Source organism: Carassius auratus, chromosome 13 (assembly GCF_003368295.1).
Source record: "Carassius auratus strain Wakin chromosome 13, ASM336829v1, whole genome shotgun sequence".
In the NCBI taxonomy this organism is placed as follows: Eukaryota; Metazoa; Chordata; class Actinopteri; order Cypriniformes; family Cyprinidae; genus Carassius; species Carassius auratus.
This window is the reverse complement of record NC_039255.1, coordinates 25,325,941-25,349,232: the sequence shown is the minus strand read 5'-3', so window position 1 is coordinate 25,349,232 and position 23,292 is coordinate 25,325,941. Positions and strand designations below refer to the sequence as shown.

General features: G+C 39.6%; 1 protein-coding gene across 1 annotated transcript; it reads left to right on the top strand.

The window, feature by feature from the left end:
* Nucleotides 1–7,623: 7,623 nt before the first annotated feature.
* On the top strand, nt 7,624–22,728 carry LOC113113107 (canalicular multispecific organic anion transporter 1-like). Its single transcript, XM_026279275.1, has 33 exons — nt 7,624–7,716; nt 7,807–8,018; nt 8,970–9,140; nt 9,623–9,766; nt 9,850–9,990; nt 10,330–10,452; nt 10,542–10,597; nt 10,774–10,996; nt 11,991–12,166; nt 12,290–12,467; nt 12,552–12,806; nt 12,895–12,960; nt 13,196–13,333; nt 13,795–13,941; nt 14,075–14,159; nt 14,419–14,485; nt 14,629–14,755; nt 14,855–15,031; nt 15,889–16,056; nt 16,276–16,459; nt 16,686–16,839; nt 17,018–17,117; nt 17,217–17,436; nt 17,702–17,856; nt 18,174–18,329; nt 18,505–18,704; nt 19,028–19,154; nt 19,249–19,350; nt 20,629–20,772; nt 20,851–21,009; nt 21,245–21,411; nt 21,619–21,813; nt 22,420–22,728. The coding sequence occupies exons 2-33, from the start codon at nt 7,977–7,979 to the stop codon at nt 22,571–22,573; spliced, it is 4,701 nt and encodes a 1,566-aa protein (XP_026135060.1). The 5' UTR covers nt 7,624–7,716; nt 7,807–7,976; the 3' UTR covers nt 22,574–22,728.
* Nucleotides 22,729–23,292: the final 564 nt, after the last annotated feature.

Genomic DNA, 23,292 nt, shown 5'->3' with positions numbered 1-23,292 from the left:
CATTACTCAACGATCATGACATAAATATAAAAAACAATACAGGGCATTTTTGCCTCATATCTTGAATTATATTGTAACCTGATAGTCTTCATCCGACACTGAAAAACTAGGTTGTTTTTTTTTCTTTTTTGAAAAGTTACAAAATGTCAGATCACACATCATAAAAACAACAGTTAGGACATTATTACACAATACATTTTGCACACTCCTTGCTCATTTACTTTCTCCATACGAAGTGCGTCACAATGTAACTAAACCCTAAACCAACTTTTTTTAGTTAATGATCTGTAAAATGGGGCTTTATTAGAGCTGTTCATTGATTCGAGTAACTTTTTTGACATTGGGGTATAAAGTGTTTTAATTCTACAATATATGGTGTAAAAACGTCTGAGTGCTGCCCTCTTCAGGTTGAACGCTGGCTACTGCAGTTGATTTTTCCTATTGGATGTTGCGGTGGCAGGTGACGTAAGCAGTTTCCAGCTCACCACGCCCTTTGGTACGAGCTACCATGCTCTTGGCAGTATAAAACCATCTTCATCAAAATCACTGTAGTGAGTCAGGAGTTGGATTTGCTAGTATTGAAAATGACCAGGATAGACTATTATAGCATCTATTTAGCATAGCAATTATTAAATTTAATTATTGTTATTATATATTATTATTATATAGTTATTTAGATTATTTTGTGTAGCCTATGTAGTTAATTAGCATAGTTGTAAGTGTTAAGTTAGTATTGTTAGAAGCATAGTAGGTTTGTAGCATAGTATTGCATCAGTTAGGATACCTTCAAGTTGGCTTGGCCTGGAAGACCGTGGGTTCCCGCCTAGAGCTGGAGTGTGCAAACTGCATTTTACACGGGATTGCTTCTCCAACGCAATGGAGGTGGAAATGGGCTTCTCCACACAGCTCGTGCTGAAAAGTGACGTGGTGCGGGAGTTAAGACTGCAGTTTGAGCCAGCGGCTTGAATTGATATGGCTCAGGCCACAGACATCTCGACATCCTCCATTGCAGGTGAAGGAGGGGGAGAAAAGTCCTCTACTTCAAATAATCGCTCTGTTGCAAAGCTACTTGCGTCACTACAGTCACTCTCCATTTTAGCGACAGCAGCTGTCAATCAATCCGAGACCACTGCGGGTCTCAGGTTCACGCCCACCCGCTCAGCCCCGCCCTCGGTTCGTCCCCTCTATCTCCACTGTGCTCTGCCCACTTTTCAGCATTTTTCAAATATCGCCAGTGGGTGGAGTCAGGCTCTGACCAGGGGTTTAGTTACCCTTTAATGTTAGCCACGAGTTTTGATTAAACTTACATGTTGTTGAGATAATAATACCTTCTTTCCATCTCTCCTTAAATAACATGTCCATCGTTCCAGGCCAAATGTCTTCTTTTGGACATTTAAAATCGCAAGAAAATTGCCACACAAGCATCAGTTACAATGCAGCTATCATCATATCCTCATGCTGCTCAAGATTCTGGCGCCGCTTTTAAATGCGCATGTTAAGTGTCCAGACTCCCCGAGGCGTAATATCAATGTAAATTAATTAGTAATTTGTTCCTCTTTAAATTAAAAATAAAATGTTGTTACGAACACACTTTATTTAATTTTCAAACTGATGTTTATTTTATTATTTTATATTTTTGTTAAAATCCTCCTGCGGGCAGGATTGGACACATCTGTGGGCCGTGTTTGGCCGTATGTTTGACACCCCTGGGTTAGAGGTATGGGACTGTCTCCAGTTAGAGGTTTTTAATGTTATGAGCAGTAGCTATTCCTGTGATTTTCAACACTGGTTATGTGGTCAGATGAAGTTTGGCTGAGAAATAAAAATTAAGTATAAAAATTAAGTATAAAAATTTGCGTAATCGTCATTGCTAGGAAACTTTGTTTTATTTACTGTGTCTCTTACCCTGGTAAATATGTGCTGAAGTGGTGCTTGGTTTTGCATTTGCCTATCGCGGAACTGCCCAGTTTTGGTCTGCTAAATAGTGAGGCATGGCCAGCTGACTTCAATAACAGGTAATCAGGCAAATATAAAAGCCCTCATGTGAAGGCTCCTCGTGTGAAGACCGATGCGTGTAAAGACCATCAACTCTACCTGTGCGACTCCACCAAGCAAGGACACCAACAAGGCTCTTGAGTATTGCTTTTCTCCCCTTTCTTTACTTTTTGCGTTCTCAAATACTTATTTAGGTCACTTGTAGTCACTATGTGCTTTCAGATCTCTACTATCACTACTAACACACAATGTACGTCGAAGGAAGGCCTATCCGACAAATCTACGGCCTGTCCCTCTGACCTTTACTACTACGCTCTCTATTCCAGTTGGTCTCTGGAACTGCCAGTCTGCTGTTAATAAAGCAGAATTTATATATTCTATTGCTACTCATTTCGGTCTCTACACCATGGCGCTAACTGAGACTTGAATCGAACCAGAAGACACTGCCACTCCGGCAGCCCTCTCCAGTAATTTCACTTGTTCCCACAACTCCTCGTACGACTGGAAGGGGTGGAGGTACTGGTTTCCTTATATCAAAAGATTGGAAATTTGTTCAAGACAAGGACCATCAGTGATCAATTCTCCACACCACAGACTGAGGATAAATTCACAACGACTATTGCACACTTTCTCTCCTCCTCTCCACTCTCAGAGATGGACGTTTCCAAACATATCCTGTCCAGTCATCCTACTACTTGTCTACTTGATCCGATCCCCACTCACCTCCTTCAAGCGATCTCTTCTTCAGTCATACCTTCACTTACTCACATTATCACCTCCTCTCTTCACTCTGGAACATATCCCTCAGCATTCAAGCAGGCTCGGGTAAGCCCACTGCTCAAAAAACCATCTCTAAATCCAACACTTCTAGAAAACTACAGACTGGTATCATTCTTCCATTCATTGCAAAGACACTTGAGCAAGCTGTGTTTAACCAGCTCTCTATGTTCCTTGTACAGAACAACCTCCTGGACAGCAACCAATCTGGCTTCAAAAGCGGCCACTCCACTGAGACTGCTCTGCTCTCGGTTACTGAAGCCCTGCGACTGGCAAGAGCAGCTTTCAGATCCTCAGTACTCATATTGCTGGAGCTGTCCGCTGCTTTTGACACCAATAATCACCAGATTCTCCTGTCCACCCTCAGAAAGATGGGAATCTCTGGAATTGCACCTTTCTGATAGATCCTTCAGGGTGTCATGGAGGTGTGAAATTTCTAAGTCACAACAACTTGCTTCTGGGGTTCTTCAAGGCTCAGTACTTGGACAGCTTCTCTTCTCCATCTACATGACGTCATTACTGCATGTACCTTCAAGCATCTGCAAATAATCGAGAATGCAGCAGCGAGGGTTGTCTTCAATGAGCCAAAAAAAGCTCACGTTACTCCTCTCCTCATCAGGTTATACTGGCTGCCAGTAGCCACTCGCATCAAATTCAAGGTACTTATGCTTGCCTACAAGATGACACTAGCATGGCACCAATATACGTAAACTCACTAGTTCAAACTAATGCGCCCTCCAGAAGTTTGTGTTCTGCAAGTGAACAACGCCTTGTGGTGCCATCCCAAAGAGGTTCAAAATCACTCTCACACACCTTTTCCTGGACTGTGCCCAGCTGGTGGAATGACCTCCCGATCTCAGTTCGACAGTCTTTACTCATAAAAAAAAAAAAAAAAACATCTAAAGACTCATCTTTTTTGCCAGCACTTAACCAACTAAAACTAGTACTTACCTTTTTGTTTTCTTGTCTATCATTTTCAAGTTCAAGTTAAAGTTCAAGACAACTTTATTGTCAATCAACCATGCAACAGTACATTACGCAGCAGACTGAAATTGCATTTTCTCACATGCTCCAACCGGCAGCCATATCAACCTGGAGCCCAAGACCGGTTGCCCACTGAAGCTAAGCAGGGCTGAGCCTGGTCAGTACCTGGATGGGAGACCTCCTGAGAAAACTAGGTTGTTGCTGGAAGAGGTGCTAGTGAGGCCAGCAGGGGGTCCTCAGGGGTCATCCTAGCCCATCGGCAATCCGGCCCATTGACCGACCATCATGGCCTCCTAACAATCCCCATATCTGCTGATTGGCTTCATCGCTCTGTCTCCTCTCCACCAGTAAGCTGTGGTGGGCGTTCTGGCACAATATGGCTGCCGTCGCATCATCCAGGTGGATGCTGCACACTGGTGGTGGATGAGGAGATACCCCTTGACTATGTAAGAGCTTTGCGTGTCTAGAAAAGCGCTATATAAATGTAAAGAATTATAATGTGCAATATTAAACAAGATTTGACACATACTAAGCATAAACTAAACATAGGACACCACTAAACAAGTACAACTAGATATTTAACAAATTGACAAATCAACATAACATATGGCCTACAGTGAGCTTACAGTTTCCAGACTAACACAGAGTTTCAGAATATAGTCAGGTTAAGGTATTTTACTGTAGTGCAATATAAAGTGCAATATGGCAAAGTGCAAGTAGCAGCATGAAGATAAATATGTTTTGTAAACTTGTTACATTCCTGTGCAAGGGGATGCATTCTTGTGCAAGGGGATATTGACATATGTGCATATGAGTTTTTGCAAACATTAAGTATGCCTTTTCCACAGTCTCACAGGTCTTTGTGTGTGGGGGTTGTGGGGGGGGGGGGGTGTTATAATCCAGTTTTCATGAGTGAGTTGAGCAGTCTGGTGGCTTGTGAGAAACTTGTGAGATGCTCTCAATGGCACCCCTATAAATGGTAGTGAGTGCCAGTGGGGGGAGATTGGCTCTTCTCATCCTGTGTAAGAAATGGAGGCGTTGCTGAGCTTTCTTGACAAGGGAGGTGGTGTTGGTAGACCATGACAAGTAATCAGTGATGTGCACCCCCAGGAACTTGGGGATTTTCACTGATTCCACAGCGCTGCCATTGATGGTGAGGGGTGTGTGTGTCCCCTGATTTTTCCTGAAGTCCACAGTTATTTCCTTTGTTTTATTAACATTAAGATGTAAATTGTTAGTGTCACACCAATTAATGAGTCGGTGTACCTCATCTCTGTATGCGGAGTCGTCGTCTTCGTTGCTGATGAGGCCCACCACTGTCGTGTCGTCTGCAAACTTGATGATGTGGTTTAAGTTGTATCTGGCACAACAGTCATGAGTCATCAGTGTAAACAGCAGGACTCAACACACATCCTTGAGGAACCCCAGTGTTCCCCAGAGTTTTTGCCAACTCTTACTGTCTGTGGTCTGTTGGTGAGAAAGTCTAGTAGCCAGTTGCAAAGTGGGGTGCTGATGCCTACAGCACTGAGTTCATTCACCAGATGTTGAGGGATAACTGTATTAAAGGCTGAAGTCGATGAACAGCATCCGCACACAGCTTTTTTTATTCTCCAGATGAGCCTGACTGAGGTGAAGTGCTGTTGCTATGGCATCATCAGTGGAGCGCTTGGGACGATATGCAAACTGGAAAGGGTCAAATGTGGCAGGTAGGCTGGATGTTATGTGAGCCTTGACCAGCCTTTCAAAGCAATTCATCATAATGGGCGTGAGTGCTATGGGCCTGTAGTCGTTCAGTGTTGTGGCTGGTGATTTCTTTGGTAGCGGTATGATAGTAGTGGCTTTGAAGCATTCTGGTATGATGGCTTTGCTCAGAGAGATGTTAAAGATATCTGTGAGAACATCTGTAAGTGAGTTAGCACAGTCTCTAAGCACACGCCCAGGTATATTATCAGGACCAGTAATGTACAGTAATGTAAATGTACATTGTAACTAAAATTATTGTCACTGTAAACGTTTTTAATATTGAAATGTATACATTTTATATTTATGAAATAAAAGATTTTGAAAATATATTGGATTTCTATATTTGTCAATCTGTTTATATTTAGATAATGTCAATATGTCTATATGTGTTTCGACATTAATCCAAGAAAAAAAAAGAGATGTTTTTGTACCTGCAAATGGTATATATGAATACCAATAACAATATGACTGGATTTATATCTGTAGTTCTATTTAAAATGTATCCCATACATTCCAAAGAAACACTTGTAATAGTGTATACATTTATATAGCACTAAATATTATGACAGTATTGTTACGGAGTATGGAGAAACTTATAATAATTAATTTTATTTATTTATTTTACCAGATTTAGCGGTCTCATATTTGTATTTAATTGAAATGTATTTCTCTATGTTAAGTATAAATGTATTGATAGATTTCAGATTTTCACAGGAATTACCCAGGAATCTATATATATATATATATATAATTTTATTTTTATTTTTTTTTCTAGTTAATTTTCATCCAGTAATCTAGGTAACTTATTTCCTTTCGATTTATACTTAATACATGTATTATGTATACATGTGTATTCAGTGAGGTATACATATTCTGGACTGAAAAAAACAACAAATAAACAAAAAAGGTAGCCCACTGATATCAGATTGTTATTGGCCTTTACTCTGCATGCATACTCAGATGTGCTTCAGCTATGACATATCATTTTTTTTAATGCATTATTTATTATCATTCTGGTCTTTTATAATGAATAGCTCACTAATGAAGTTGAACTGTGTCCATTCAACCTTTGCACATACACAGAGGGTATGTTTTTGTGAATGGGGGAGGGGTCGAGTGGCATTCTCTGTTACCATGAAAATTAGAACATAATTAACATTATTAGCAGTGCATAGTAACATGGTGCGAGAATTAAATCACTATTCTAATGCTTCAGTGTTTGCTCAGCAGATACATACTCCTTACATGACCTGTCGTGCTAATTTGACTAATTGTTTAAAAGTAGGGAGAAAAAAAACATCAGCTTGCTCATTATGAGACATCATTTTCATAGGGGAAACAATTATGTGCAAAACTGCTGTGTATTTGTCATTTTGTCTGTCATGCTGATGTGTCTTTGTGTCCACAGTGAGTCAGCACACTGTATCTTATCATGTCTCATGTAATGATTAACTGTAAACAGTTTCAGTGGGCAAAAGTTTATGTGAAAAAACAATAAACCTTATGAAAAAAATTATCTCGTCTTGAGGAATTTGAAAGTTGGTTTTTAAGCTTAGGCATTGCTTGTATATATTTTTTATAACCTTGTTTGGTATTAATCTCTTTTCATATGAATGATGAATATTGGCGGCATTTAGAGTGATGTCTTTTTTTGAACATGACTGACACAGTCTAATCTAATCTACGATGGAAGTATTTATGGGCAATTATGTGTGTGTGTGTTTTTGCTTTAGTAATTACCATTGCTCACATTGTTAACTTGTTAGTGGAATTGTGGGATCCTAAACAACATCTCTCTCTCTCTCTCTCTCTCTCTCTCTCTCTCTACAGGGATATATATATATATATATATATATATATATATATATATATATATATATATATATATATATATATATTTATATATATATGTGTGTGTGTGTGTGTGTGTGTGTGTGTGTATTTGTATGTATATTTTACAATTTTCAAATAGAATCATCTTAAAGAAACTGATAAGATTGATAGTCTACTCAGTGACAAACATAACCAATATTTCCCCCCCACATAACACGAACCACAGGCAGCTCTCCGTTGTTTATCTTTCTTTAATGATTTTATATGAAAGGCAGGAAATGGCAGGAAACCCGTCCCTGTGCTCCTGAACCAACAGAAGCCGAGAGACGGAGATATCCCCCCCATCACATGTGCATGGCCATGGTGCATCTGGACTTTAGACTGGTGAGTAATGAGAACTGAAGAGTAATCTCTGGGCCGTTTCTTTTTGAAGAAGTGGGGAAAGGTTCATCTGATTTTTCTGCATTTATTCAGACAGGACGCTCTGAGACATCAGACACTCAGATGAGCCCATGTGGATGACGTCTCTCACACAAGACCAAAGTTAAGGGTAGATCAAGTCGAGGTTTAGTGAACTTATCACTTCTAGATCCGTGTAAGTTTATAGCTGAGAGAGTGAGCTGGTCAGGTGTGATGGGAGAAACATGTCTGCTGCTCTAGAGGAATACTGCGGCTCCGTCTTCTGGGTACGTTTCATCAGCTTCGCTTTTACACAGCTTCTCATTGTCATGCTTTACGTTTCTGACTGATCATACAGTGAGGTTTCACTAAAGGGATATGGTAGGATTCATTATATTTTATGTAATACTCGCTTAGAGTTAAAATATATTCCTGCTGGACAAGTTATAATGAGACCATGCTTTGTTTTCTAAATGATTAGTTAACTTTTGTTTTTTTTTATGATTATTTTGTAAACAATTATTATGTCCATTACAACTGGTTCTGAGCAGTATCGAGATATGGATCTGTTATAAATTATTTTAAGAAATTCTAAATAAATTAAAGCTCAGGTGAAATAACTGTAGATTTTAATAAAGGTGGTTTTATTACAAATATATTAATATTTAAGATACTGAACTGTATTACTGGAAGTGGAGTAAGCTTAAAAATATATCTGTAAAAAACTGTGACGTAAACAAAGAATTAAATAATGCATTCTGTGTGACTCAGACAAAGACCAAGAAAGAAAGTAAGAAAGAATAATCCAGTCTTGCTGAAATGAAACTCCATTTGATTCAGTGGCACAAAAGAATTCAACAGTTTTAGCAAACATTTTAACTTTGTCAAACTAGCGTTATTATATTTTATAACCGTATTAGACACGCAGTGCTCAAAGATGTTTACCCAGCTTCTTTAATATTATTCTTTATGATCAAAAGATAAATGTCAAATGTCACTCACTCAATGTCTGCTGGAATGAAAGGTCTGAATAAATGAATGAAATAGGTAACTTCTGGAGATAAGTTCATGGTGTTGTATTTTGATAGTGATGAAATGACTTCAGCCATTCATTGTTTAGCGTGTGTCTATGTGTTACTGTAATCTGTGTAACTATTAACAGTCTGTCAGAGTCACAGTGATGATCTCCTGCCAGTCTTCCTCACTCATGTGTGTGTGTGTGTGTGTGTGTGTGTCAGAATGCCTCGTCCCTGCAGCGTCCGGACCCAGATCTGTCCATATGTGTGGAGCAAACGGTGCTGGTGTGGTTTCCGTTAGCTTTCCTGTGGCTTTGTGCTCCGTGGCACTTTGCTAATCTCTGTAAGAAATCATCTAAAGCTCCGCTCTCAAAACTCTATGTCTGCAAACAGGTGAAGTTATGATTTAATAACAGTCTTTTTCTAAAACAACAAGTGGAAACTACAGATATATGTCAGAATAGGGATGAAAAGATGATCACAACTGAAAATTCACCCCATGACGGTTAGCATCCAGTGTCACGGTGTCATTCTTCAAAATATTCTCATTCCACTGAAAAGAGAAATTCATACTGATTTGGAATAAGTCAGTCATGAGATCTTAGAAAAACTGAATGAAATATTCCTTTAGGTTTGGCTAGTCTAAGAGATCTGATACTGACAAAATGAGTAGTTTCTGTGTTTCATAAAGCAGTGCAAGTCGTATCTGTGGCTGTTTAAATAACAATGTGAATGTTGCTTCTCTCTTTTAAAGTAGCTAATGGTAAATAAAGATTTAAACCCAAATCAGGGTCTTTATCAGCGTGATCCAGTGTTGTCCATCTGTCTGAATGATGTGCGGTCTCTTACTCTAGCTGTGTTCTTGTTGTGTAAAGGTTGTGGCTGGCCTGCTGTTTCTGACAGCTATAGCAGAGCTGGCTCTCACTCTCGCAGAGGATTATGGGCCGTCGAGTGACTCCTCAGCTCAGAAACATCCAGCCGTGCTCTACACCAATCCGGTTCTGTTCGCCGTCTCATGGGTAACGCTCGCAGATCTTCATTAATAAAGCGTGTGAGCGTGTAGGGCTGAGATGGCTCAGTGTGTGCTGATGTGTGTGTGTAGATGGTGGTGATGCTGTGTCAGGAGTGTGTGCGGCGCAGGCCGAGAGCGGTGGACTCTGGGAGTCTGTTCGTGTTCTGGCTGCTTCTGGTGGTGTGTGCCGTCTTCCAGTTCCAGACCTTACTGAGAGACGCACTGAACAAGGTATGAATAATATTGAGCAGTTTTCCCTGCATCTTCTCACTATATCTGGCTATATGAAACATAGTTTTTTAAAGTATTATAAACATACACATTATGAATTTCTGCAAAGCCACTTTCAAGCAACGTGCACTGTTAAAAGAGATATAGAGTTAAAACTAACTTGACTTGATTATGCATTAAGAATGTCATGAACGAGCAATGACTGATTGTATATCTGTGAATTAATATTGACCAATGCTATAAAGCAATGCTGTTTATTATTAGTGCATGCCCCAGTGTGCCGATAACGGATGAACTAATGTGAGTGACTGTAGAGTATTTGACATGTTTCTCCTGCAGGAAGACATCGCTGATCTTCCGCGCTTCTGCTTGTTCTACATCAGCTACGGACTGCAGCTGATCGCCTTGGTTTTATCAGCCATCGCTGACGTTTCACCTGAGGTTAAACGAATATCACACAAGGTACGGAAAGCGTGTGAGAACTGTCACTTTAACACGCAGTGAATGCATATGTGTCCAGTTTACAGTGTACTTTCTCTAATTCATCGCAGAATCCTGAAGCCAGAGCAACCTTTCTCAGCAGAATCACCTTCAACTGGTTTAACAGGTGATCTGAGTTTACTTCTGCTCGTCATTTGGCATTTTTATCGTCTGTGTTTTCCTTCTCTTCACTGATGACTTTCTGCGTGACACTGTTGTGTCTGTCTAGTATAACTCATATACTGTATGTGCAATACATGAATCTCTCATATGTGTAATACTCTTGTGAATGGTGTTCCCCAGCATGGTAATCAAAGGCTATAAGAGGCCTCTGGTTCAGGAGGACATGTGGGATCTGAACGAGAAGGACTCCACTCAGGCCATCTGTCAGGAGTTTGAGGACATCATGGCAAAAGAGCTGAAAAAAGCCCGCTGCAGACTGCAGAAGAAACAAAATAAACCGAAGACTAAACGTGATCTTCAGAACGGCTTGGCCAAAGGAGTCAGTCAGGATGTTCTAGTTATGGTAAGCCAATCGCTTTCTGAATGTTACTAAATGTAAGTCAGTAATTGGGTATATTTTCACCTTAAACAAAACCTGAATTAGCTATAATAAAACAATTTTATCCTAAGATAAAACTAAAAACATGTTTGTAATAATCAAATCTCCATACTAATCGGGAAGAAGGAGGCGGGAACCGGCGCACAATCAAAATGAAACTTTAATGACAAAAATAAACACAGAACAGCGCACTAGCCCCTCACAGACGACTGGTGCGCACAAAATAAAAAGCAAACATAAAATATGGCCCAGGCCTGGTCCTCTCTCGTTCTTCACTGTCGTCGCTCCAGTTTTATATCCTTCCATCTCCTCTGTGGGACTCGAGACCGGCGGTGGGGCGCAGGTGTCACGGATTTCCCAATCACTCTACAGGCCTCGCTCGTTCACACATCTCTCGGCCCCACCCCACTCGTCACAATGTTGTTATGCAGTGTTTAATTTAGTTTACTTATTACAAATAAAGACAGCTTTAAAAGTTGAATATTTATTGCACTGTAAATTTCAGATTACTTGCTACCTTAGAAACCGATAACATATCTTGTAAATTTATTGCCTCAGAAAATCTAGTGTAGAGGCTCAATATATTCAAGTTGACGCCAATTTATGAAAACTTGAATATACAGAGCGCCTTTAACTAGATTTTTAGTCAAAGACGACAAGTTTGCAAGATTTTTTAAAGTAAAGTTAATAAAGTGGAATTAAATGTGTTGGCTGTCTTTTTAAAATACTCAGCTCATGCTTTCTGTTACGTACTTAAAAAAAAAAAATATACTAAATAATGTTTTCTTTTAGACAAACTAAGCAGAAAGGATTTAAAACAGGAAACCCTTGGAAATTGCTCTTTCAATAAATTACGATAAATTACTTCTTTTTTTTTGTGTTGTATGTAAATAATATTTTTCAAATCTAAGGATCAAACGTTGACAGATGCACTCACAATATTTGAATATCTAATTAGGAGGAGACAGGAAAGAAGAAGCAAAAGAAGAAGGAGGAAAAGGATTCTGAATCCGAGCATCCTAATTCCTGGCTGGTCTCCACCATCGCTAAAACCTTCAAAGGTGTGCTTCTAGAGTCGGCCTTCTTCAAACTGATCCAAGACCTTCTGTCATTCGCAAGCCCACAGCTTCTGAAGTAAGTGGCCTGCTTTGAGTGTTTTATTCTTCCTGATCTTCAGACTTGTATAAAGAACATCATGTATTATTACCCTGTCAGTTCTTCACTTGGTGTCTCAATGTGAGCTGTGGTTTGTCCCAGGTTAATGATCTCCTTCACTCAGGACAAATCGAGTCATGCATGGACCGGTTACATGTATGCCGTGCTGCTTATGGTGGTGGCTTTTTTACAGTCGGTTATTCTGCAACAGTATTTCCAGCGATGTTTTCTCCTGGGTATGAAAGTACGCACAGCTCTCATGGCTGCCGTTTATAAGAAGGTACAGTGATCTGTGTTTTTAGACATGATGTCCTAATCCCAGTGGATGATGTTGTGGTGACTCGTTATCACTGGTTCCTCTCAGGCATTAGTGGTGTCTAACGACTCTAGGAAAGAGTCGACCGCTGGAGAGATCGTCAACCTGATGTCAGCGGACGCCCAGAGATTCAACGACGTCACCAACTTCATCCATCTGCTGTGGTCGTGTCCGCTGCAGATCGCTCTGGCCATCGCCTTCCTGTGGATCGAGCTGGGTCCGTCGGTGCTGGCCGGTCTGCTGGTTATGGTGCTGATGGTGCCCATCAACGGGTGGCTGGCCACAAAATCCAGGGGCTTCCAGGTGATTCACATGCTCCTGTAAAAGTGTTACAAAAAGAAATATAAAACACTGCATCTATATCCACTAATGACAACCTGCTTCTTTTCAGATGGAAAACATGAAATTTAAAGACAAGCGCATGAAAATTATCAATGACATATTGAATGGAATAAAAGTAAGTGCACTCCTGTCACTCTCAGGTCACTGGGGTGGTGCCCTTTCAGAAGGTACACATTTGTACCTTATTTACCCCTAAAGGCTGAATTTTAGCACCTAAAGTGTACATATGAGTACCTTCATGGTACATAGCATGCTTCAGATCCTATTGAATTCAGTCAATCAGAATATTTGACCTTGGTTTGCAGACATCTCTGCTCATTACCCACTTCTCTTTGTCACTGGTGTGGTAGGTTCTGAAGTATTACGCCTGGGAGTCATCTTTTGAGGCTCAGGTTCAGGGAATTCGAGAGAAGGAGCTGAAGGTGATGAGGAACTTTGCCTACCTCTCATCGGTCTCCACCTTCATATTTTCATGTGCTCCAGCTATTGTGAGTATAACAGTGTTTTACACATTAAATGATTTTCTATTGCACTAATGAATTTGTGAGTCAAAGGAATATCAATATCATATTATATCATATATTATATATCATATATCATATATCATATCATACATCATATATCATATCATATATATCTCATATAATATATCTCATATAATATATCATTTATCATATATCATATCATCATATCATATAATATCAAATATCATATTTCATATCATATCATATATCATATCATATATCATGTATCATATATATCTCATATAATATATCATTTATCATATATCATATCATATCATATCATCATATCATATAATATCATATATCATATTTCATATCATATCATATATCATATCATATATAATGTATCATATCATGTATCATATCATATATCATATCATATATCATATCATATATCATGTCATGTTGTATCATATGGTCTGCAGGTGTCTCTGGCCACCTTCGCTGTGTTTGTGTCTGTGAGTCCTGATAACATCCTGGACGCAGAGAAAGCTTTTACCTCCATCTCACTCTTTAACATACTGCGCTTCCCCCTCGCCATGCTTCCACAGCTGATTTCCATCATGGTTCAGGTACCAGAAGAAATACATGCTGGTCGATTTATACCGGGGCATTTTATTGCTACCTTCCATTAAGATTTGTTTGCAATTATATTTAAATATCATTGAACTAATTAGAAACATGTACTCTCTGTAATTGGTTTAGACCTCTGTGTCGAAGAAAAGACTCGAGAAATTTCTGAGCGGTGATGATCTGGACACAACGAGGATAACGCGCGAGGACAGCCACAGTAAGAACTCATCATCACTGTTATTTCATTTCCTATAAGATTTATAGACAAACTTGAAAACAAGCTTCTAACTTTTGAGAAACGTCTAATGAGATTTCAGATTGTTTTAGAATCTGGTCAATCACGTTTTGACTCATTACTGTTTGCAGTAACAATCTGCTTTTGAATAGTTACTTGTCATTTAACATACTTCAAGCCCACTTCAGAGTATAGTACTGAACCTGAAAGAGTGAACAGATGTTCTCATTTCCTGAATTAGGTGCCGCCGTGAGCATGACTGATGGCACTTATACCTGGGAAAGAGACACAGATCCAGTTCTGAAAAAGTGAGATGTTTCACTACAACATTACACTTTCATATGTGTACACCGTTACAGTATCCAACAGATGCAGCTACAGCTGTCAGTATTACTGCTGTGTGTTTGCATGAGTGTACGAGCTCTATCTAACCTGTGATTATATTGTTCAGTGTCTCTCTGGACATTAAACCGGGTCGTCTGGTTGCAGTGGTCGGGGCTGTAGGGTCTGGAAAGACGTCACTGATATCTGCTCTGCTGGGAGAACTGCACAGCCTCAAGGGTCACATTAATATCAAAGTAATCACACAGAGTTTTTGAGCTCTGTCGCTCTTATTTGCTGGCTGGACCTGGACCGTTAGTTAGGTGTGTTTGCTCATGCGTCTCGTCTTCTCTCAGGGGTCTGTAGCGTTCGTGCCGCAGCAGGCCTGGATTCAGAACGCCACTGTAAAGGACAACATCCTGTTCGGCTCTGATCTGGATGAGAAGTGTTACTGGTCTGTGGTGGACGCGTGCGCACTCGGCCCAGACCTGGATCTTCTGCCTGGAAGAGATCAAACTGAGATCGGTGAGAAGGTAAAGTGTGTGGCGTGTTGATGATAAAACAGTTTCTCTTTTATGTTCCTAAAGAGAAGATCCCAACCTGTCCTTGAAACCCTCCTTACATATAAGAAGACCTCAGGTGACCGTAAAGTTAGAGTTTGCATATTCAGGAACAGATTAGACATGGGAGACATGTGCATCTTATCAGAAGCTTGGAAAAAATGGCTGATTGCATTCCAGTACAGAAGAGATCAGGATTGGATCATTATTGCAGTGATAGATATGTTTCTGGCATGTTGTGTGTTTTGCAACAGTTCGGTTAACCCTATAATTGAGAAAAACAACCATATGTACAAAGATTCACCAGGCTCAGTTTGTGACTTAGTGGTTCAGTGTACATCATTTTCATCAATAAATTGTCCACCAAAGAGTCCTGATCCCTTACCTTTTACTGAGAGACAGGACTAAATGCATTACTTCATAGGTTGAGAACAGCCTGTTCACAATTAGCTTTAGACTATCATATCCTCATAAATATGAAATGCTTTTAAAATCCTCTTTTTTTAACTTTTATGATTTCGATTATATTCATAAACACAACCAATCATCAGAAGTATGTCAGTTCCAAACTCTAAAGGCTTATCAGTGGATAAATCATCTAGATTTCAGAAATGTTGCATAAATTTCATTGTTGATTATTAAAGTAGTATGGTATAGCTTGTATATTGGCCCTATATCAGCTGTCAGCCACCCTGATGTCCAGTTTAACACAAGCAGTACACATTTTGGACGTCTGACTCATCTGTTCCAGCTCTTTGATTAGGAGGAGCTAATGTGCCTCCAGGATCATGGTTGGGAAACTCGTTCATGTTTCATTTTCTGTTCCCCAGGGCATCAATCTGAGCGGAGGACAGAAACAGCGGGTGAGTCTGGCCAGGGCGGTCTACAGCTCCGCAGACGTCTACCTTCTGGACGACCCACTGTCTGCTGTAGACTCACATGTGGGGAAACATCTGTTTGAGAGGGTGATCGGACCCAAAGGACTGCTCAAAGACAAGGTGAGAGACTAATGTCCATATTCTGTCTACACTAAAAAGCTTAAAAGTGCTACCAATTTTATTTTCTATGGCACCTGACTGGCAGGTTTTCTTCAGGCGGATCTCTGATGAAAACACAATGCTCAATCACTAAATAAAGCATGTTTTCTGTCTCTCCTGAATAGCTGCACTGCTGTTCTGTAACACATTGCTCTGTTTCATCCTCGTCTCTTCCTGTAGACTCGTATCCTGGTGACTCATGGGATCAGCTTCCTGCCGTATGTAGATGAGATTGTGGTTTTGGTAAATGGGGTGGTGTCTGAGGTAGGATCATACGACGGCCTTCGAGCAAGTAAAGGAGCTTTCTATGAATTCCTGGAAATATACGGCAAAGAAGAAAGCAGCAACGCTAATGCCATTAAAGGTTTGTCTCCCATCCAACAATTGCATTTTCTTATGACCTTCAAATATTGATCACAATATGAATACAACAGTTGAGTTAATGAGCCAATAAACATGAAACCTAGGGTGTTATTATTCATCTTGATTTCTCAAACGCTCCTTTGACCTCATGGCTTGGCTTTTGCTCTGAGATGTGGTTTCAGCTGTTTGAGCTGTTAAAGATAACTTTATTTGTTGTTCTGAAAAAGCATCAGCTCAGGAGTCAGACTTCGAGCAGATTGAGATGCTGCCCGAGGGTTTGGAGCCACAGGCTGATGGATCTCCTGAGGACATTGTCTCAAGCACACTAAAGAGAGAAAACAGCTTGCGCCACAGCCAGCGGCACAGCAAACTAAATGGAAGGTAAAATCAACACACCATAGACTAGTATTCCTGGTGTCAGAAGAACATTTCTCTCAGATATAACCGAACGTCGCTCCAGCTGAACAAGTGTTGTCATGATCCTCACACATGCTACTGAAATGAGCTACAACAGACTTCATTGCAGGAGTGCATTTTATTTTATTTTTTTTGTCTTTAGTGTGAGATTGAGGAAAAACAGCTCTGTTCGATCCAAAAAAGACTCTGGAGATAAGAAGGGACAGCGACTGATTGAGAAAGAAACAATGGAGACAGGAAGGGTACAGAAACTTAAGTAAATGCAGATTTGACATGCCATGGTGTGTTATCCATTCTTCCTCACTAACTTTGTGCAAATGATTATTTGACCCATGTGCCAGGTGAAGTTCTCAGTGTATCTTCAGTATCTGAGGTCAATGGGCTGGTGCTTCATCACCTGGAGTTTCCTGTTCTACTTCATCCAGAATGTGGCCGTCATTGGTCAAAACCTGTGGCTCAGTGACTGGACTGAGGATTCTGTTAAATACTTCAACACAACCTACCCAAATCACATTCGAGACACGAGAATAGGTGTCTTCGGAGCCCTGGGATTGGCACAAGGTATGAGCAGAAAGAGGTTTCATAAACACTGGTACGATATAGGTGCAAGCAGTAATGATGGGTTGACGAGTGGGTCTGTGATTCGGGTCAGTTTAGGAGTACTGTTTCTAAGTGCTATAAGCTTGGGATACTGTGAGCATCAAACACCAGAGCCACTGTGACTAACCATCGAGCTCTAACCCAATCAGTGCACACAGATATGAGTTAGGATCTAAACTCTCCATATTTCCTTTTTCATTTGTAATGGTATGTCTTTCTCTGCCAGGTTTTCTGGTGTTTTTAGGCACTATACTGCTAGCTGATGGATCCATTTCTGCATCCAGGACCCTCCACACAAATCTGCTGTCTAATATTCTGAGAGTACCCATGGTGTTCTTCGATACCACACCTTCAGGACGAATAGTCAATCGTTTTGCTAAGGTATAGATGGGCTTGATTTAACACTGAACTTGTAGCCTATAATTCGATTATTGTGCAGTATGAAATATGGACCACAAATATATAAGATTCAATTCACTGCTGAAAAAACTGCATATGCTGGTTAGGTATGTTTTGACGCTGGGATGCTGGTCCTTTACTAACACATGACCATCTTAAACCAGCTTCCCAGGATCAAAACATACCTAACCAGTATATGCTGTTTTTCAGCAAGGTTTTTTTTAAAGGATGATTGTTATGCTTTATCTGTTCTTAAACTTAAATATTCTATTCTATTTTTCGATTTGGCTTATATTTAGGATATATTTACGGTGGATGAGATGATCCCGATGTCCTTCAGATCCTGGATTCTCTGTCTTCTGGGAGTTCTAGGGACATTGTTCGTTATCTGTCTGGCGACTCCAATCTTCACCGCAGTTGTTGTACCAATGGCTGTTGTCTACTACTTTGTCCAGGTAACACAGCTACAAAAACTACTCAGAATGGACACTAGGTTTTTAAAACTTTGCAACAAGTTTCTCCTACGTGTAGTACTAAATTAAAATCAGCCACTGAGGTGAATGCATACAAATCTTCCCTGCTATTGTGAAGTAATGTAGTGTTTTTGCAAACTTGCGTCCTGTGTTGTAGAGGTTCTATGTGGCTACCTCCCGGCAGCTCAGACGACTGGACTCTGTATCTCGATCTCCCATATACTCCCACTTCGGAGAAACAGTATCTGGCATCTCTGTGATAAGGGCATATGGGCACCAGCAACGTTTCCTAAAGCAAAACGAGGACACCATTGATCAGAATCTCAAAAGTGTCTATCCTTGGATCGTTTCTAATAGGTCAGAATTGGTACTCTATATCACATTATTTGTCAAGAGATAAATGGTCACCTTTTATTTGAATGTCCAGTTCTCGCTATGAACAAACCATTAACTAAATGAACTCCTAATTTGTCGCTTATTAATAGTTAATGAGGTAGTTGTTAGTTTTAGGTATTGGGTAGGATTAGGGATGTAGAATAAATGCTTTATAAGAACTAATAAACAGCCAAAAGGTTAATAATAGGCATGATAATTAGCAACCAGTTAATAGTGAGAATTGGACCAAAAGCTAAAGTGTTAGCTGATAAATGTGTTCTTGGGTGCTGCTTGTTGGGTTTCAGGTGGTTGGCCATGCGTTTGGAGTCCCTGGGCAATCTGGTGGTGTTTTTCTCAGCTTTGTTTGCTGTGATCTCTCGTGACTCTTTGAACAGTGGACTGGTTGGACTGTCCATCTCATACGCCTTAAATGTGAGTTTTTGATTCTGGGGTACTTGTGAGAGTCGGTCAAATAACATCAGGTGTGTTTAGTAACCCCGTGTGCCACTGCTCATGTTCTTATTAGGTGACCCAGACTCTGAACTGGCTTGTGAGAATGACATCAGAACTGGAGACCAACATTGTTGCTGTGGAAAGAGTGAGGGAATACGCAGAGATCAAAAATGAGGTGGGATTTTTCTTTGACTGTAGACTAGCCTAAAAATGCATTGGGCAATTATTAATGGATTCAATTTTAAAACCTCAAGAGTTGCATGTGCAACTCAAATTAGTACATCATACTTAATGAATTTGATAACTTTAAGCTAGGGGTGTCCAGTTCTGGTCCAGGAGGGCCACTGTCCTGCAGACTTTAGCTCCAGCTCGCCTCAACACACAAGTTTCTACAACCCCAGATCCAAAACATTTGGGACATTTTGTACAATGCAATAAAAAATCTGTGACTTATTAATTCTCTTTAACCTTTAACTGTCCTTTTTAATTACAATTGAGCTATGGCCAAAAATACTCTGTATGGGTCACAATTATAGATTTTTCTTTTATGTCAAAAATCATTGGGATATTGAGTAAAGATCATGTTCCATTAAGATATTTTGTGAATTTCCTACAGTAAATATATCAAAACTTAATTTTGGATTAGTAATATGCACTGCTAACTTTAAAGATGATTTTCTCAATATTTTTATTTTTTTGCTCCCTCAGATTCCTGATTTTCAAATAGTTTTATCTCTGACAAATACTTTCTGATCCTAATAAACCAAACATCAATGGAAAACTTATTTATTCATTTTTCAGATTATGTATAAATCCACATTTCACACTTAAGACTGGTTTTGTGGACCATGGTCATGAATGAGGAGACTAATTGTTAAAGTTAACTGTTTAACCGTTTCACTATTATAACTTTTTTGGAGTGTGTTGCAGCCATCAACATCAAATTTATAATATTTACAAAAATGCCTTTAAGCCGTTCAGTGAAAGAACTTGAAAATTTTGTTTTTTTTGTAAATTAAATCAAAGTTAAAGGTAATGAACAAATCACAGATTCTTGATTTCACTGTATTAAACAAAAGGTCCCAATTGTTTTTATTAGCTGGTTCAGGTGTGTTTTTAATTAAGGTTGAAGGACAGTGACCCTGCTGTCTGGTTCCTGTGACTCAGTGCTAGAGCATTGTGTTAGTAGTGTAACAGGTTGTGGGTTCAATTCCCAGGGAATACACATAGTGGTTAAAAAACTAAATAATAATAATGATATCCTAACTGCACTGTAAGTCATTTGGGATAAAAGCTTCTGCTAAATGCATAAATGAAAGGGAATGTTTGCACAAACACACTTCACCAGTTTTACCATATTTGAACAGATCTATGTGAAATCCAGTGATTTCAAAAATTAGAAAAGCATTTTCTAAATTGTCCAGTTTTAGTCTAATAATGCGTGTGTCTCCAGGCTGCATGGATCTCCAGTAATCGTCCTCCAGATGACTGGCCCTCAGCTGGGAATATTCATTTTGAAAACTACAAAGTTCGATACAGGCCTGAATTGGAGCTCATTCTCCATGGAATCACATGTGATATCCAAAGCACTGAGAAGGTGAGGAGACATACCTGTTTCATAAATTATCATTATTTTTTCTTTGAAATATTGAACATGCCACTTGATTTCCCCCAGATTGGCATCGTTGGTCGAACTGGTGCAGGCAAATCCAGCCTGACCAACTGTTTGTTTCGCATTATTGAAGCTAGTGAAGGTCAAATCCTCATTGATGGGATTGACATCTCCACCCTGGGGCTTCATGATCTCAGGAGCAGACTTACCATCATTCCACAGGTGCGTGAAGAACACAACATACGTTCACATCCACCAAACGATTGCAAGGAGCACAGTTGTTACCAAGGGTTTGAGAAGTCGGAAGTTGAAATATTTCTCACTCACATAATTCACAAAAAGTGGGCGAGGCCTATTCTAGCACACCCCAAAAACCAAATCAAAACTTTGTAAGAGGGCATAATGGGACCCGTTAGCATCTGAGAGTGAAAATGAATAAATGAATGCTTTCTAACAGGACCCAGTCCTCTTCTCTGGAACTCTGCGGATGAACCTGGACCCTTTCCAGAAGTTCAGTGACGAGGAGATCTGGAGCGTCCTGGAGCTGGCTCATCTCAAAGACTATGTGAGGGGTCTGCCAACAGGACTTCAGCACGAGGTCTCAGAGGGGGGAGAGAATCTGAGGTCTGTGGAACATGATCTTCTTCATTTGATGCTGATTTGAATGTATATAATACACACTAGTGTGTCTTGAGATGCATTAACATTGAGCTGATTAATTATAATAGTTTTCAGTTTGTTGTTTCAGTTCTATGATAATGAGAGTCAGATGATCTTTAAATCATGGATATAGAAATTTCTGCAGATGCGGTGTTGTTTTAATTTTAACAGTGTCGGTCAGAGGCAGCTGCTGTGTCTCGCCCGGGCCTTGCTCAGGAAATCCCGTATCCTGATCCTGGATGAAGCCACCGCCGCCGTGGATCTGGAGACAGACGATCTCATCCAGAACACCATCCGCACGGAGTTCTCCCACTGCACCGTCCTCACCATCGCACACAGACTCAACACCATTCTGGACAGTTCACGGTGAGACGCCTTCAAGACGAGTCCTCTCTCTGTTTCTAGAGCTCGAGTCAAAGCAGCTCTACAGAGATATAGCAGTAATACTGTCTTAAACTGAATAGGATTCTCACTGGCAGCTCCATTTATCACTCAACTTAACGTACCTTCGTACATTTGATGCTAAATCCGCAGTCAAAAACAATGTTGACATAGACTACTGTTAATCATCCCCATCAGTACAATGATTTCAATGTACAGTACTAGTCCCAGTAAAATTAATATTTAGAAATGTGTTATTGGAAGACACTCCTTTTAAAATGTTGAAAGTTAATTATTGTGCTAAAATTGATTAAATACAGTTATAAGTTAATACACAGTGATTGTGGCCTTTAAGTATTTTTCAGTTAAGTAAACATTGCTTTAAAAATCAATAGAGAGTCAGTAATACAGTGAAGAAGAAAGGAACACAATCAGATCTTAAGGCCAGTGTTGTAAATGTCATATATATGCATGTTTTATTATATAAGGAATATACTAAAAAAAAAAACTCAACTGAGGACTCATTTTTATTCTGAGTCATACCGCTGTAAATCGTACTGAGGTTTCCTCTTCTTGTTTTCTGTTTTGTAGGGTGATGGTCCTGGACTCTGGTAAGATCGTGGAGTTTGATTCACCCAGCGTACTGCTCAATGACAAACGGGGACATTTCTACGCAATGGCTAAGGATGCTGGGATCAGAGGAGGGGAAACGAGTCAATCTACAGATACATCTACTGATCTATGATGCTTCACCTTTTCTATTTGCTGTACTAGCCTTGAGGAACTAAATATTAAAATATTAAGCAATTATATTATTATTCTCTATAATCCTGTTACTTCTTGTTGATGTGTTGACATGGATTTTATGTGTTGTGCCAATAAAGTTTATAAAATTTTTCATTTTATATATGCCTATTATTTCAAGAAAATATGACTTTCGCACATATTTGAATAACAGCAATTTAGAGAATCTAAAGGGAATATAGAAGTCAGAGAATTACATATTCTTGGTGCTAACAACCGTACAACAACAACAAAAAGATACATAAACGGGTATTTCCTCCATTTCCCTCTCCCACATAACTCAAATTTAGAAAGGAGACAAATGAAAGCCAAAAGAGAAGTTCTGAAAGAAAAAGCGCACCCAACAGCAGTCTGCCGGTCAGTGTGGGAGTACAGTATATCACTGGTCATGAGCGTAAGGAAACGGTTTCGATTTTTTAATGAAAGGGTTTATTTATTTAATTTTTTTTTTTTTTTTTTTTTTTTTTTTTTGAGATAACAGCCTTTAAAATATAAATATTGTAATTGGAATCTTTAGACAATAGATAGCTGTTAATTTATTTTATGGCACATCTCTATGATAACCATCTCTATAACTGGCCATCAGCACGTATTTTCATTGTAAATGCTGCATTTCTAGCAATCTCAGGATATTCTGCAAATGGCATACAAAGCTAAAGA

Bases quoted from the DNA above. Each gene is read 5' to 3' on its own strand.
- LOC113113107 (XM_026279275.1), top strand. From the start codon at position 7,977: ATGTCTGCTGCTCTAGAGGAATACTGCGGCTCCGTCTTCTGG. The intron at 12,961-13,195 runs GTAAGTGCACTC...CTGGTGTGGTAG, and splicing joins ACATATTGAATGGAATAAAA to GTTCTGAAGTATTACGCCTG. The intron at 17,437-17,701 runs GTATGAGCAGAA...TTTCTCTGCCAG, and splicing joins AGCCCTGGGATTGGCACAAG to GTTTTCTGGTGTTTTTAGGC.